The sequence below is a fragment of the Cornus florida genome, unplaced genomic scaffold (assembly GCF_030987335.1).
Source record: "Cornus florida cultivar Cherokee Brave unplaced genomic scaffold, ASM3098733v1 CherokeeBrave_3.0.0_Hap2_Chr10, whole genome shotgun sequence".
Lineage (NCBI taxonomy): Eukaryota > Viridiplantae > Streptophyta > Magnoliopsida > Cornales > Cornaceae > Cornus > Cornus florida.
The window spans coordinates 8,022,133-8,039,612 of record NW_026775580.1 but is presented as its reverse complement, the minus strand read 5'-3'; the positions used below and the strand labels follow the sequence as shown (position 1 = coordinate 8,039,612).

The window sequence follows — 17,480 nt, the reverse complement described above, 5'->3', positions numbered from 1 at the left end:
AGGATACCTTGTTGGTCGATGTGACCAAGGTTTTCCACATGGTCCTTATTAATGTCCTCCATTGATGAAATAGAGTGATGAGAGCTACCCCTTCCCCTTGGATTGCGAACAATTGATTCAAGGTAAAAATTAAGTGGGAAAAGAGTAGGATTCAATGACCTGCGACCATGCATGCACAAACAAAACAGCAACTAACAACAAGCATAAAAAAAAAATAATAATAAAAATAAGAAAAAAATCTCCTTCGCAACAAATCAATCAATGAAACTCCATATACATTCTTCCCATACTCCCATGCTTTGAACAATATGCAAGAAAAGTAAATTGCCTCCACGCGGGCTCACAATCTATTTAGAAATTTAAAAACTTGCCTCTACGCGGGCCGACGATTTAACTAATGAGAGAATTAGAAAAGCTCACAAAGGGTCCTTAAGCAACTTCAAATGATTTTTCAATTTTTGTTTTGCCTTGCTTTGCTTTAGAATTTTTTTTATTATTATTTTTAGCTTTTTATGCTTAGCTTAGCTTGGCTTCTTCACTTTTGAATTTCCCTTTGCTTCACTTCCCATGGCTCAATTCACCTAGGCAATCAAGAACAAACACAATAAGTAACCAAAATAAAATGAAAATAAAGACAAGATCAAAAGAGTAGTAATTCCTAATTAATTTCCAAAATACGATGTTGCCAAAGTCCCCAGCAACGGCACCAAAACTTGGTGTTGGTCGTTGCGGTGTGCACCAAAGTTGCAATTGAGGTGTAGTGTGGTCAAGTTTAAATTTAGAGATTGCCACTACCACTTCTAACTATAAATATAGCTAGAGTAAATAGGGATCGTCCCAAGGGAAATAGAGTGTATTTAGCTTGGAAATCAAGATCGGATTAGTAGGTTGAGTGATCAAAGATGGTTTGTTGGTTGGATTAAACTACAATTTAAACTAAATAGAGGCAATGTAAAACAATTGAAGTAGAATGAAATGTAGAGAATATAAGAGAAGGATCTTGGGACTTAGAGGTCACCACTAAGCACCACCTTCCTAGACACTTAATGTTTAATGGATAAGGGGGAGTATATGTTGCAATACAAGTGTGTGTGATTAATTGATTCAACAAGCATGGATAACTAAATAAGTATACATTATCTAGCCAAACTAGTGAATAGCACAACATATCAAATTAAGCCATTATTCCTTTCTTTAAATCCACAATCAATGCACATCATTAAATTAGAGAAATATACTACTTGCATTCATAAGTATGGAACATCAACCAACAAGAATGGATTGTCCACATATCTAAGAAAGTAAGGCAACTACACTACAACTAAGCTAGTGACATGAAAATTAAACTAATTAAACTAAGATTGTGGCACAATCCAACAAGAAATAAGTATGAACCATCAAATTAACTACAAGAGTATTCCATTTAAGCACCATGCCTTGACCATCACTATACGGAGCTGGCTCCAAGGGCTAGGGAGCCGGCTCAAAGATGCTTGGAGCTTGTTCCATCTTCTTGAGAGTAGGCTGTATGGTTTTAATACGTATTGGGTAATTTTGATGTGTTCTAGAGTGATTTTGGGCACTGTTTGGACTCGTGGGTTTCTCGAACTATGTTGGAATGTTAGTGAGGGTTCTAAATATTAATTTAGAGTATATTAAAAGCCTTGGATGCATAGTCTTTAGTAGTATGCTAATAATTTGAACTGTATCGAAAATTAAACGATTTTGCATGTAGTTAATGGATAAGAAGGATTAGATTGTTAAATTTTGTTTTAATAATTTAATGGACTATAGCATAGACTCCAAACATTATATTATACTGTTTTAGAGCCAATTTGCATAATTAATGTCTTTGTGCTCATGGATTAAACAATAGGAAAGTTTAACCGATCTTGCATACTGTTAATGGATAGACAGGATTAAATTATTTAGTTTTGTTTTAACAATTTAATGGGTTGTAGAATGATTTATAAATCATGTTCTGGATGCATAATAGAGTCATTTAATTATCAGTCTTGTTTTATGCTTACTTTGGATTATAATTGCTGAGGTATTATACTTTGATCTGTAATTACATATATTATGGTTTTGGAATTTTAATTGTTGAGATATTAAAATTCTGTTCTGCAATGACGTGGATAAAATGCTTTGGATTCTCTTTGCTAAACTATTAAATAATGTTCTAGCAATTTACAAGGATGTTAGTTTGGATTTTGGTTGATGAACTGTTTAAATTCTGTTTTATCAGCTATATGGATTATGTGGATTGTATTTGGTGTACTGTATGAGGTGTTGCATCATTTACGGATCCTTTGCATGATATGCACCGGTTTGGGACGGTGGCATATGGAGGGACGGATTAGATCAAAACACTAATTCTTACCTCTTCATATATACGGGATGGATTAACTAAATCAGTTAAATCCTACATGGTTTCATGTCCTGTAAACTAAAATAATTGAATGACATATTGCTTGGTTGTTTATATTTCTGTATTAGGAATGATAGGGATTTAATTAAAACATTTAAATCCTAATTTTATTTAAGTCAGATCGACTAAGTAAGTTGAGTGACTATCTGGATTAAGTGTTGTTTGTGGTTAAGTCAGATCGACTGCGTAAGTTAAATGACTACCTGGATTTATTGTTATTATTGGTTAAGTCTGATCGATTGAGTGAGTTGAGTGGCTAACTAGATTAGGAGTCTTATGTCAGATCAACAATGAATTGAATGACATACTCTGGTTTTAGACAGACTTTATATATATATATAATTTATGATACCGCGATATGAGGTTGAGTCTTAGGGTTGTTGGCTAGGGAGCGTATATGCAGTAGGATGCATAGCTGGCTGTGTTGGTTGTGGTATACCCTGTTAGGCTTAGGTAGTCATGCCCACTTAGGTGCGTTTTGCATATTGCCTTTTAATCAGGTTGAGACCCTCATCATAGTTCAGCGAGAGTCCTGTAGCATGGATATATATATATATATATATATATATATATATATATATATATATATATATATGGACTAGATAGATATGGTTGAGACATCTAGGGTGTTTTTACGTATCGGGTCTTTATTTGGATTGTAGTTAGGATAGAACTTGCTCATGGGCCTGACCCACTATTATTTTTCAGGTAACGGACGGTTCCAAGTCTTAGAGCTTGTTCGGGCTGAGCAGAGACGGCTACTCATTTTTCTAACGACGTAGAAGTTTTCTTCATGATTTTGCATTGGAGTTCTTCAATTGTTGTTTTCAGTGTTGGAGTTTTACTAGGGGTCCACCAGATGGATTCCCGAGTTGTATTGGAAATGGAGAAATTTAATGTATCAGAACAGTTTCTTATTTATAAAAATTTATTCTGAGGTTTCAGTTTCTGGATTATCAATTTATTTTCTTTTCAATATTTTTATTTATTTTTATTTATCTTAATTTTATTTTGTGTTCATTTATTACTAATTGGTTTGATATCCTTAGGTTTTCGGGCGTGGGCCCGACCAACCCGCATCCGGAAATCTGGGGGTATCGCATTTGGTATCAGAGCACTCCAGGTTCTAGTATTCTTAGGTGAGTCTTTTGTTATAGGACTTCCACGTTGCGTCTCTTAAAAACTTAGAGTCATATTAGGATTCATTGTACTCTATTTACGGTTCATTAGGAAGAGCTGATGTCAATTATATTCTGTAGTTACAGAATGGTTGACACGGGGAGGAGTATTGCGTTTAAGGCGAAAGCAATAAGTCCCAAAGGAGTAAAGGAGTACGTTATCGACTTCTTTGCCAGAAGCAGAACTTGGGATCGAAGGTTTAGTTTCAGGGATTGCATAACTTAGAAAGTATACACCATGGAATGATTAAGGTATATGTGTTAGGTCACCCCATATCGGGGCCAACACAATTTTAGTTGTTCTCAAAAGGGAGACAAACGAAGAATAGGTGTCCGAAGAGGATCCTAAGGGAGGAGATTTTAGTGTATCCAAGAAAGAGGATACTAAAAAGATAAAGGATCACACAAGAGTGATCTTGTTAGCTAGTAGTGTAGTGAATGATACTAGTAGAGTTGGTGTGAACCAATCTACGTATTGTTAAATTTTCGTATCATCTCTACTAGAGATAGATAAAAAGGTACTCTTTAGGAGTTCGGGAATCGGATGGAGTTCATATCAGAATGAAGCAATGATTTTATATCATGTTTCAGAGATTATGGGGATTAGGTTATGACGTTCTAAGTTACTTTATAAAGCCATGATAGACGGTTTGCGTTCCGCGTATAAGGAGGATGAGGGTTAAGCCCTTTGGTATTTCCTTAAGCAAATGAATGTTGCTTTTAAGCTATGTTTAAGGATATGTTTCAAGGTTGGATGATTACCTACGAAACTATAAAAGGAGATTTATGTAAAACAATTTTACAAATTGTTTTCAAAGGAGGATTTCTTTTCTGGAAAAGACAATGTCTTAAGTAGAATTATATTTTATGTTTTTATGTTTTGTCATACGTGTTTCATTTTTGTTAGTTATTCAGGATTTGGAATATGGATTGGTTGGGGACACAAGTATATGCTCAGCCAACTATTGTTTTAATAACATGGTGTAATAGCACTATATTACACTAGGATTGTGAACATATGGTTATAGGATTTGGTAGAAATATATAATTCTAGCCAATCTGTTGGACCTGGACATGCATCAATATGGTATGCTATTTAGGATGGGATAGTTAAACTATCAGTACGAGTCAAATAATCTAAAATGATTAGTTTGATATACTCTATGCTAGGTAGGGATTCATTTTTACATCGCTATAATAATGGTGGTTGTTAATATTTTAGGGATTCGTGAGGTTGTGGCAGGTTAAGATCACTGTAATGTTAGTATGGTTCGTAAGAGGGATTTTGTGTTGGTAGGTACTTTTTAGAATGACACCGAGAGAGGATAGTGGACTAATTAAATCTTCATCAGTCTATTCGTAATCAAGACATTATTTTACGAGGGTGTCATTTGGAGGAGTTGCTGGTATGCACTTGGAGGAGGAATCAAAGTTTCTACACCATATAAAATGTGGAATTTATTTTTTATTCGGGTCATAATTCGCAACAATTAGCTATTGTTAGGGAATTGATGACTATATGGAAGATGAAAAAAAGTTCCATATTCATTTGAAGCGAGACAAGGAGTCAGATTGACACTTACTTATATTAAAAACAATAGGGTGTGTCAAGGACAGGAAGGAGAGATCGAACACCTCTATAAGGAAGAGGTGCATGGTGTGTGTGCAAAACTCACAGTTAGTTGACTTTTGATATATTGAATTACTGAGTGACTTTCCATATCGGTCGGTTTATCACGAATCAGTATGTAACAAGTTAGTTACAGAGTTAGCTTTTGTAGATGCTCCAATTTAAACAATGGGTGCAGGCGAAAGCTGATGGTACCAGACTAACGGTACTTTCTGTAGACAAATTAGGGAGATAATGTAAGGACTGAGGTTCACAAGTCTAAGTTCTTTAATTATTTTCTGATGAAAACATGATGCTTCACGGTATGAAGCAGACATTTGGAGGATAGGCCGGAGGAGGGACATAATGATTTGGTATCCCAAGTCTAATATATTATAGCTAAACGAGATAGACCATCAGAGATCACTCGATCCTTGCTGACATTTTCTATACTCAGGTGAAAATGATAGAGCCTTTCACGGATTTAGTTGAGGGGTTGCTGACTTTTCAAAAGGGTTAGGATTTTGGTTGGGATGTTTGTTATTTTCTTTATTAAATCAGCTCAATTCTAGTTTATTTCGAACTGGTGGGATATCCGTTCGTTTGAATAAAGTGGATTTCGAGATGACTTAGATGCATCGAAGTGGTGATTCACACTGGGAATGTGCAAGTGGACGCTCTCAACAACCGATAGGGGATTCATACCTTTTGATTAATTGTTCAGTTCGCAGTTGGAGTTTTAGCGTATCTAATAATGACATGGGCTATTATCACGGAAATTAAGGAAATCAACTACAAATATTGGGGTTGATCTTCGGGGAGGTGTTACTTTACTTAATTAGAGCTTAAGGTACTGACAGAGGATTGGTAGTTTTGTTAGTGTTGTCAGAATGAATGTGATTTAAAATCGGCACTTCTTCTTAATGCACTCGGACGATTACAAGGTACATCAGGACATCGAATGTCTGGTGAAGTGAACCGGATGATGTAAGACATGTTTAATTTGTCTATCTAGATTGATTGGTTTTAAATTAATGTTATGCGTATGATTGGTATGCAATGCCTATGTGTGAATTAGGCCATCGTTACGTTTAAAATCAGAATATGGTTGAACTATGGCATGGTTGATTTGCCAAACAAGTATAATTAAATATACTTGAGGAGGCATGGTTGAGTTGCCAAGATATGAATAACTATATTCATATTGACATGGTTGAATTGCTAAATATAGGAACCTTGTTTATTGTGGGATGTATTGGAATTCGGTGGAGCCTATACACAGAGGCTGAGTCCACACAAGAATGGAAATAAATTTTAAAAAATAAATAATTTAGAATTTCGTGAATTCTGAGGACGGAATTCCTTTTGTTAGGGGGGAAGAATGTAATACCCCAAATTTTAAAAAGGACTTAATTGGAATTTAGTTATTGTATTTGACGTGCATATGTGGATATGTGTTTATGTTGAATTGATTAATTGTTTTATTTACGTGGATTGGTTGTTTAATTGATTATTTTGTTTGCCTATTTATTTGCATTAATTGACTAATTGTTATTAACTTAATTGTGTGAATTGATTTGTTGGTTTTAACTTAATTATATGTTTAATTTTATTTAATTGTTTAATTGTATTTTTTTAGATAGATTAAATGTGTATTTTGTTTTATTTTTTTTATTTTTTAGTTTAGATGGATAGGCTTGGATAGTAGTGATGGACCAACTATTTGGGTCTCATGGACTACTCGAATAGGAGGGTAATTGGTACAGTTAAAACCCATGAATGGTTATATATATATTTTTGGGTATATGTGTATATACGGTAAATCTAATTAATATAATTTTTGGGTTTTATATAAATATGAAATCTGTAACTGACTTATATATTATATATTATATATATTTTATTTTATTTTATTTTCTTTTGTTTTTCTGTTTCCTCTTAGAATTAGAATTAGGTTTTTACACTAAGTTTATATAAGTATAATATTATGTCTGCTTAGGGTTTAGAATCAACAAAACATTTTCACGAACAGTGAAGTTTGAGAGAAAAACTGAGAGAGGAAACTAGGGTTTTGGCCAAGGGTTCAAAGATCAAACCAAGGAAGAATGTAGAGGGTCTATTTGTGGAAGAGAGCCGAAGCAGTGGAGTTCTTGACGGGAGTCACGATCGCTGGAAAAACTTAGGAAGACGGCGACGAGGTTTTTATTCAAAAACCACAGAGGCAAGTTCTATTCTGTCTCTTTCCCTTTACCCTGTGTTCTGTGCATACCTAGATGATCTCTAGGATTTTAATCGGTTATTAATTAAATCCATGTTTATACATATTGAATTGCTAGTCTCTGTATGTTTAAATTTACTCTAGAATTGTTTGCAAATTTTTCAGTTTTGAATTTAAAATATATTAAAACGGTAATTGATTTTAGAGTTCTTTTTAATACAAACTGATTTAAATAAAGAACTGGGATGCTTCTGGATATTCTTTAGACTCTTAAGAACAGTATTCATGAAGAGCAGAGTGGTTGAAAATGGCCGGAAACGCAGCAGACGAAACGACGAATTGCAGAAATCTGAGAGAGAGAGAGAGAGCTGGCTCTATAGGAGTGGGAGCCGGATCCCCTCTTTAAAGCGCCAGCTCTAAGAGCTAGGGAGCCGGCTCTGAGATGCTTGGAGCCTGCTCCATCTTCTTGAGAGCAGGCTCTATGGTTTTAATACGTACAGGGTAATTTTGATGTGTTCTGGAGTGGTTTTGGGCGCTGTTTGGACTCCTGGGTTTCTCGAACTATGTTGGAATGTTAATGGGGGTTCTAATTATTAATCCAGAGTATATTAAAAGCCTTGGATGCATAGTCTTTAGTAGTATGCTAATAATTTGAACTGTATCGAAAATTAAACGATTTTGCACGTAGTTAACGGATAGGAAGTATTAGATTGTTAAATTTTGTTTTAATAATTTAATGGACTATAGCATAGACTCCAAACATTATATTATGCTATTTTAGAGCCAATTTGCATAATTAATGGCTTTGTGCTCATGGATTTAGCAGCAGGAAAGTTTAACCGATCTTGCATACTCTTAATGGATAGACAGGATTAAATTGTTTAGTTTAGTTTTAATAATTTAATGGCTTGTAGAATGATTTATAAATCATGTTCTGGATATATAATAGAGTCATTTAATTATCAGTCTTGTTTTATGCTTACTTTGGATTATAATTGCTGAGGTATTATACTTTAATCTGTAATTACATAGATTACGGTTTTGGAATTTTAATTGCTGAGATATTAAAATTCTGTTATGCAATTACGTGGATAAAATGCTTTGGATTCTCTTTACTAAACTATTAAATAATGTTCTAGCAATTTACAAGGATGTTAGCTTGGATTTTGGTTGATGAACTGTTTAAATTCTGTTTTATCAGCTATATGGATTATGTGGATTGTATTTGGTGTACTGTATAAGGTGTTGCATCATTTATGGATCATTTGCATTATATGCACCGGAATGGGATGGTGGCATATGGTGGGACGGATTAGATCAAAACGCTAATTCCTACCCATTCATACATACGGGATGGATTAACTAAAACAGTTAAATCCTACATGGTTTCATGTTTTGTCAACTAAAACAATTGAACGACATATTGGATGGTTGTTTATATTTCTGTATTAGGAAGGATAGGGATTTAATTAAAACATGTAAATCCTAATTTTATTTAAGTCAGATCGACTGAGTAAGTTGAGTGACTATCTGGATTAAGTGTTGTTTGTGGTTAAGTCAGATCGAATGAGTAAGTTGAATGACTACCTGGATTTATTGTTATTCGCGGTTAAGTCAGATCAACTAAGTAAGTTGAGTGGCTAACCGGATTAGGAGTCTTATGTCAGATCGACAAAGAATTGAATGACATACTCTTGTTTTAGACAGACTTTATATATATATAATTTATGATACTGTGATATGAGCTTGAGTCTCAGGGTTGTTAGTTAGGGAGCGTATATGCAATAGGATGCGTAGTTGGCTGTGTTTGTTGAGGTGTACCCTGTTAGGCTTAGGTAGTCATACCCACTCAGGTGCGTTTTGCTTGTTGCCTTCTAATCAGGTTGAGACCCTTATCATTGTTCAGTGAGAGTTCTGTAGTGTGGATATATATATATATATATATATTTATGGACTATACAGATATTGTTGAGACATCTAGGGTGTATCTGCGTATCGGGTCTCTGTTTGGATTGTAGTTAGGATAGAACTTGTTCGTGGGCCTGACCCACTATTATTTTTCAGGTAACAGACGGTTCCAGGTCTTAAAGCTTGTTCGTGCTGAGCAGAGACGGCTTCTCATTCTTCTGATGATGTAGGAGTTCTCTTTATGATTTAGCATTGGAGTTCTTCAGTTGTTGTTTTCAGTGTTGGAGTTTTATTAGGGGTCCACCAGATGGATTCCCGAGTTGTATTGGAAATAGAGAAATTTAATGTATCAGAATAGTTTCTTATTTATAAAAATTTATTCTTAGGTTTCAGCTTCTAGATTATTATTTTAGTTTCTTTTCAGCAATTTTATTTATTCCTGTTTATTTTAATTGTATTCTGTGTTCGTTTATTGCTAATTGGTTTGAAATCCTCGGGTGTTGTGGCGTAGGCCTGGCCAACCCGCATCTGAAAATCTGGGGGTATCACAGTTGCACACTAAGTGTTTGATAGAATTCCTAAGAGAAGTTCAAAGCTTCAAAGTGACAAATTTTGTGAAGAATATCGCTCCAAAATTGTCTAAAGAAGCTAAAGGTAAAGGCGTTGCACAACCTAAGCCTCCCAAAAGGTCCCGAACTAGCATAACCATTCAAGAACCTCAAGGATGATGGTTGAGATTTGAGATCTCAAACTATAGATGAATCATATGAGAGGATAGCAGCCAGAGGTTCCCGATGAAGATTTGTATAGGCCTACACCTCCATATCCGTCTATGAGAGCTGAGGATGAAGATGATGATGGGGATGACTTTTTAGATGGGGATAAAGATGAAGATGCTGAGGAGGACAATGGTGGAGATTAGAGTTGATGGATTTTCTTACTGTTTATTAGATAATGATGCTGTCTTTTTGTTCTTTTATTCATGCATCATGACATCATACTCTTGTTAACATGGTCATTATTTTTGGATATTTTCGTATATGTTTTAATGATATGTTTGGATGTTTTAATTGTTTACCTTATTTGTCTCTATTTTTAAGTCTCTATGCTTTGTCAATTTGTTACAAAAAGAGGGAGAACAAATGTGATATTCAGGGGGAGATAATTTTTTTTTTTTTTGGATATTTACATAAGGGGGATTTTTTATAAATTTTTATTTATTAAACTTCACTGGTAGTTATTGCTTGATATTGTGCAGGAATTTAGGTCAAGCCGTATATCCAAGAATAGAAAAGAACAGTGATAATATTCCATGTTTCACCTTTAAACAAAAATGTAATTTACTTTTCTGCTTTGGGTAGATTGCGAAAATTGTTTAGGGTTTTGTCACGAAATTGCTAAAAGGGGAGATTGTGAGACATTATTTTGTAATTGGAAATTATCGGAAACAAAACAAATCCTTGTCGAGTTGTAATTCGAAGTTACTGTATCGGGATTGACAGCAACTGCGGAATGGGAAGGTTGTTCAAAGTTACCATAATGTAGATCATTTGAAATAAGGTAAGAATAACACATTAGGAAGGATTTTAAACAAGGTAGGACACATTCAACATTTTCCATATTTTTCAGAACTTACCATAGAATGTTTTTAGGCTGAACGAACCAATGATTTGAAGTTTGCTAAACTTGAACCGGTTTAGCCCCTCTGAATCAGTTCAAGATGCTTAAGATTGGCTTTGAAAAACTTCTGCCAATCTTGAACCGGTTCAACCCCTCTGAACCGGTTCAACCCCTCTGAACCGGTTCAAGTTATCCTAAATAGTTTCTAACTTTTAGTTTCCTGTTTCAGAATTATTTCCTAGTTGGTCTAGAATTGTACCAAGTCATATGCACAAATTTTTCCATATTTTCAGAGGGACTAGGACATTCTAAACTCTATATAAACCTTGTCATACACATAGGTTTATTCAATACTTTTGCATTATCAATTTATTATTCTTTAAAGCCTTAGAAAGTTTTTTTTTTCGGAAAATCTTAGAGATTTTTCTGTTAGTCTGGATAGAACACACACAAATTCACATAGTGATTTTAGAGTTGTGTTATTCAAATCCTGATCGTGATCATACAATTGCATCTACATTGATCAGGCAAAAGCAAATCTACTTCTACATCGAATTCAGACGATTGAAGAACAGAATTAAAAGCGATCACCATTTGAAAGGGTTGGAGCATTCGAGGAGTGTTGTCTGATTTACCTGCTACTCTTCTATAAAGATCAAGCATAAGCCTGGGGTCAAGTTACTATTGGATGGGGAGTTGCAAAGCCAGAGGATTGTCAGCAATTGGTGTTTGGTAGAATGATAGCATGTGAGCCAGAGTCAAAGTTCAGTATACTTTGTTTCAAAGATAGGTTTACTTTGGATTGCAGAGTCCGCGAGATTTTTCCCACACAAACAGTTGATGTTTTATTAACTGGGGTTTCCTCGCTAAAATCCTGGTGTCATCTCTAACTTTTACTTTGACTTATTCTATCTGCATGTGATTAATTGTTTAATTACTAAAATAAAGAAACTTAGAAAAACATAAGATTTGTTTTCAAAATAATCAAAACTTTCTAAAACATTCCATTGTGTACAACTCACAGCATTTTCCGATCATGCCGCTCTTAGGCATCTCTTGATGAAAAATGAAACCAAACCGCTCTTAATAAGGTGGATTCTTTTCCTCCAAGAATTTGACTTTGAAAATGAGGATAAGAATTAAAGGCTCCGACAATGTCGTAGTCGACCACCTCTTTAGGTTAATGGTTGAATCTTCCCCTAGTCTTCTAATTCGTGATTCCTTCTTAGATGAGCAACTTTTTCACATTTCCAATGAAAAGTTGCCTTAGTTTGCTGACATTGTGAATTACCTTTCAATTGGAAAACTTCCCACTACTTAGTCAAGACAAGAAAATGATATTGATTTATATATATACAATGTGCCCCCTCTAAAAAAATTTTTTTGGCTCTATCCGTGGCTACGCTTCCGGTAAAAACGTTGCACCGAAAGCTTTAAATGTTGGTGGGACTGAACGGTGGCCATAGAAAGTTCAATTCAGATCAGACCAGCATAGATAAGAACACTTTGCTTGTTGCCATTTTGACCCACTGCACTTTGTCCTCTCCAACTTCGTCGATGAAGTTAAGTAGTCGTTGGCCATTAATAGAATAGTCACTAGTCACTACAATCGAAGAACACTTTTCTGGCCGCCGTTCAGACCGCTGCCTGTCGGTAAGAATAGATCACCACCATCATTCGTTCTCACTGCAGTTTAGTCACGCCATTCTAATGTCGAAACTGCGTTTCTCTTTAAGTTGCTGGTACAGTTCCTCTTTGCCGCTGCTAGACTCCTTGCTCGAAGTTTAGTTCGTCGCCAGCCTTGTCATAGTTCAATAGTGCCATTTTAGTCCACTACGGCCACCAAAAAATATGTGAAGAAAGAGAGGGGAGGTTTTGCAGAGGAGTGAAAAGGAAGGGTTGTAAGCAGAGGAAGAGAGAGAGAGATTGTTGTACGCAAGTCGTTTCTTACCACATGGAAGTCAGTTTTTTGTCAGTATATACTTGTTATCAGAAATAACATTTTTCTATTTATAAATATATAGAAATGGAGCTGCAAGGTATTATTTTGTAGTGCAAATAAGGAGTACTCCCTAATTAAATGGAGTGCTAATTAAGGATGGTCACCCTTTTACCTTCCTTGTTGTAAATCAATCACAACAGCTGTAATTAATAGGTTATTCCTATTTGTATGGAACATTAAGAACCTAAATATTTTAAACTAAAATACTCTTTTAATAACATCATAACATCTCTCTAAATCGTTTGTATATTTGATATATATATGACTTACCAAACCAAATATTATTTTTCATACAATCCAATCTCTCTCTCCACCACCAAATAACCAAGATCTTCTTTTATAATTTAACAGTCTATAACTTCCCATTCCAATATTCAAGTTCTGTTTTTTGTAAAACTAATTGTACCTCATTGTTCCTTATCTTATTATTTAAACGCCTAGGAATATTGGAGTAGATTCTTTCTGGGTTCATCAACCCTACTGGTTACCATTTCTTCTTTTTTAAGCAATGTAACAAACAATTGACAAAAAAAAAAAAAAGTTAGGAAAGAATCTAATCACACAAGGTTAAAATAAAGGCAAAGAATCCATTCATATTAGTAATATATATATATATATATATATATATATATATATATATATATAGGACAATGCTCAGCTACTCACCAGTGAGTAACTTCACCTTACTCACTCATTATGTGTTTCAATAACAAAATAACCTTCATTTTTATTGGGTAATTACCCTTTCTCTTTTCTCTCCCTTTCATCGATTTCCAAACCCATGCCCTCCTCTCTCCACTGTTCTTCTTCCAAAATAACTTTTGTTTGATTACTGCTAGCTATCTTCTCATATAGGATTTAGAATGAGGCTTCAGCCTTTTGGTACATTGGTATTGTTGACTAACATGGATTGGGCATCATAGTTGTTAAGAAGCTGCACATACAACACAACCAAAATAGATTGACCCTCTAATGGACTAAGGCTGGCTATCTGGAGCAGCTTGTGTAATAAAAGAACCAACAAGGAAGACTGCTACAATTGATTCATTCTTCTCAAACTTGCTTCAACATTGACTTGATTAATGGCATGTCTTGATCAGCAGAACAAGCCCCTACCTAAGCCAGACATGTATGTGTTGGCATTCCTATCCGAGTCTACTTATCCCATTCATTGCTGAATCCTCTTTTGTGTTAGCAATTATTTTTATCGGGAGATGGACCAAAAGAAGGTCATCAAGCGGCGATTTACACGTCAAAAGAAAGTGCTACAAGAAGGCATGCATGGCAAAAAAGACCCTTTAATGCCTGCCCTCGAGTTCACCTTCTGTCATTTTTGCTAGGGTTTGTACCCCATTCAACTAAGAAATGGGTCTAATTTTCCCTATTTATTTGGGCTAGCAGCACCTTCGCCACTCAATTTTTTGTACTTTGTGCTCGGCTGCTGATTACTGGCTGCAGAGCTTGGTGAGATGGTATAATGATTTAATTTAATTAGCAGTGAGATTCTGCTCGTTCTACCGCATTTTAGGTTGTAGTTTTGGGCGACTTTTGGTGCTTTCGGTCCCTAATTTTAGGTTGTAATTTTATGGTAGTTTGCTGGTTTGAGGGTTTGATGGTTGCGGTTAATTGTTTTGTTTGGCAGTGGAAAGGTGTTGTGCTACAATGCTAGGTTCAGGTTCATGCTTCTGGTGTTCATTTTCTTGGTGCTTGATTGGTCTGTGTTGTTTGCTTGCCTTTCTCTGAGTCTTTTTTTTTTTTTTTTTTTTCTTTCAATATTGTGTTTTTCTTTATTTTGAGATGTTTCTTCCAAGGGCATGCCCTTTTGGCTTTCTGTACTATAATATTCATATCAATATATTTAATTTCTACTCTATCTAAGAAAAAAAAATGTGAATTTTCTCTATTCTATTCTGCTCTCAAATTCTGAACTCACTAGTGGTACACTTCACTTCATTTCAAGTCCTTATGAGTATTCAAGTTTAGTTTGGTGATTATTGTATTGAACCTATTACTTTTGCTGTTTGTTGCATTCATAAAATGTATTCATTACAATTGACCTAAAACTTTAAGATTATACCGATCATTAGAAACATTCAAACTGAGGATGGCCTGGGTCGGGTACGGCCCAGATCACTAGAAATGGGTTTGGAAAAACACAAGGTTCAACCAAATCATCACCGATCAGGCCTAGGGCCAGAAGATCAACCTGAAAGCCCAATCTTAGAGCAAAGGAAATGGACCCATATCTTAGATGAGCCAAAAGGATCGGCCCAGCATGAAGAGTTAGTTGGGAAGCTTCTAGTACAATTGTAAAGTTTATAAGTAGAGGGAAAAGAGAGGGAAAAACTATTTTGGAGAGGTGGAAGATATTTTAAAGTGTAATAACAAACTTTTCTTGAGAGAGAGCTTTTATTGCATCTTCAATGACGCCATCTGTAGGAAGCGAGATTGATTTGTAAGACTAAAGTTTGATTTTCTGGAAGTCCGATCCTGATCTAGAAGATTGAGTACTGTTTTGAAGAAATTGGATCTCAATTTGCAAAATTGTAGTTTGTTTTGAGCAAATTTGATCTTGATTGACAAGGACCAGAGCCGACGAGTTTTCGGTAGCAAAGATTTAGATCTAGCTGATGGAGATCGAGATTTGGCCATTCCGAGGCCAAATCTGGTGCGATCATATCGTTACGGTATGGATCTGGTTAAGATGTTCTTGGTTGATGACTCTGCTTCTCTCAGGAATGATGATACGAAATGAAAGTTCTTGTCCACAGGAGAATGAGCAACACTAGCTCGACAAATTGATGAGTATGATTAAAGTTCTAAGAAGAGAAAATGCGGAATTGAGAGCCGGAATGGAACGTCACGACGCTTCAGTAATTCCACGACTACCTCCGATTAGGGAAAGAGTTCCGCAACCAAACGTTGCTCACCAGTATGATCAAGAAGGAGGTGTTCGCCTAGATCTTCACCGCGATGAGATCAAGCCAAAGGATTTACTACCAAGTGTCCATCATATGGAAGATCGAGAAGGATCTATTCATTTGGATCTACATCGCGAGCGGATCAGGCGAGAAGAGGCTATAGAGATTGATCTGCACCACGAGAGGATCAGGCGAGAAGAAGCCATGGCGTTCAATCTGTATCAAGAACAGCTTAGGCGAGAGGAAACGATGGAGTTTGGTTACAACAAGGCTGCGACATTATGGCAAAGAGAATTGACAGAGGAAAGGTCGTTCAATCCGATCCACCGTCCATCAATGGAAACGTACGACTACAGAAGTTCAGATAAGAGATCTACAGAGCACAAGGTACTCCCATAGGAAAATGAAGCCCTCCATTCGTCAGCTCTGACTGTCGATTCACCATTTTCGGATGCGATCTTGAATGCTCCAAATCCAAGAAAGTTCTCCATGCTAGTTTTCACTTTGTTCGACAGAATGAGTGATCCGATCGAGCATGTCTATTATATTCAATTAAAAATGGCTCTAAATGTAGAGAATAATCCCCTGATGTGCAAGGTCTTTCCAACAAGCCTAACTGGACCGGCGCTCAACTGGTTCAAAAACTTGGCGAATGGCTCTATGGAAAGCTTCCGAAACTTATGCGATAGATTCGTTAGCCAGTACTATGGAAACGAGTGTCCAACCAAAGATATTTTGAGTTTGTTCACAATGAAGCAGTTAGAAGGTGAATGTTTCCTGGTTTTCCTCACCAGATTTAACTTAGTGAAGAGTATGGTGATAGAGTGTCATCCGTTCACGGCAGTTCAGGCATTCAAATTGGCCATGACCAGAGAGACTCTATTCCACACAAATTTGATGGTAAATACGCCGAAAACCATGGGCGAGCTGAATGAAAGAGCTGATGGTTTCGTGCATTTAGAAGAAGAAGAAGCCACCAACACAAGAAAAACATCCATGGTCGTAACAGAGGTGAAGACCAAAGAGAAAATCAGGCAAAAGCAAACCGTACCACAGCATCCGACCTCCTGGAAAGCAGAAAAGAGGGCTTGAGAGGACGAGTCAGTCACTCCACTCAAGGTCATCCTAGCGAGACTGTATCAAGAAAACGAAGATAAGTTCCATCCTCCCCTACCAATCAGACAGCCCCTTGAGCAAAGGGATCAATCTAAATATTGTGCTTTTCCTAGTGATTTTGGCCATCATACTAACAAATGTAGGAACTTGAGGAGGCAAGTGGAAATGCTAATAGCAAAGAGGGAGTTCGCTAGATACATCCAAGGGCTAGTAGTGGAGTAGAACTAACCGGTAGAGCAGGTGAAAAGAGCTCAGAAGCTGAACTACCAAAACGCTCACCCAGTTCGGATAATAAATGCAATTCATTGTCGACCTGAACTGACCGAAGGGACATAAGAGCTGCTCCGAATGTGTTTTTTTCAAGAACAAAACGATCCAGTTCAGATAAGGTTCAATAGAACAGACCTGTTGCGAGTCCAGATTCCTCATGGAGATCTCTTTGTCATTAGTTTGACAATGGTAGAATACTTGGTTCGA

General features: G+C 36.0%; 1 protein-coding gene across 1 annotated transcript; it reads left to right on the top strand.

Moving 5' to 3' along the window:
• The first annotated feature begins 16,445 nt into the window (after nucleotides 1–16,445).
• On the top strand, nucleotides 16,446–16,979 carry LOC132277373 (uncharacterized). The gene has a single exon (XM_059779235.1). The coding sequence runs from the start codon at nucleotides 16,446–16,448 to the stop codon at nucleotides 16,977–16,979; it is 534 nt and encodes a 177-aa protein (XP_059635218.1).
• The last annotated feature ends 501 nt before the right edge of the window (nucleotides 16,980–17,480 follow it).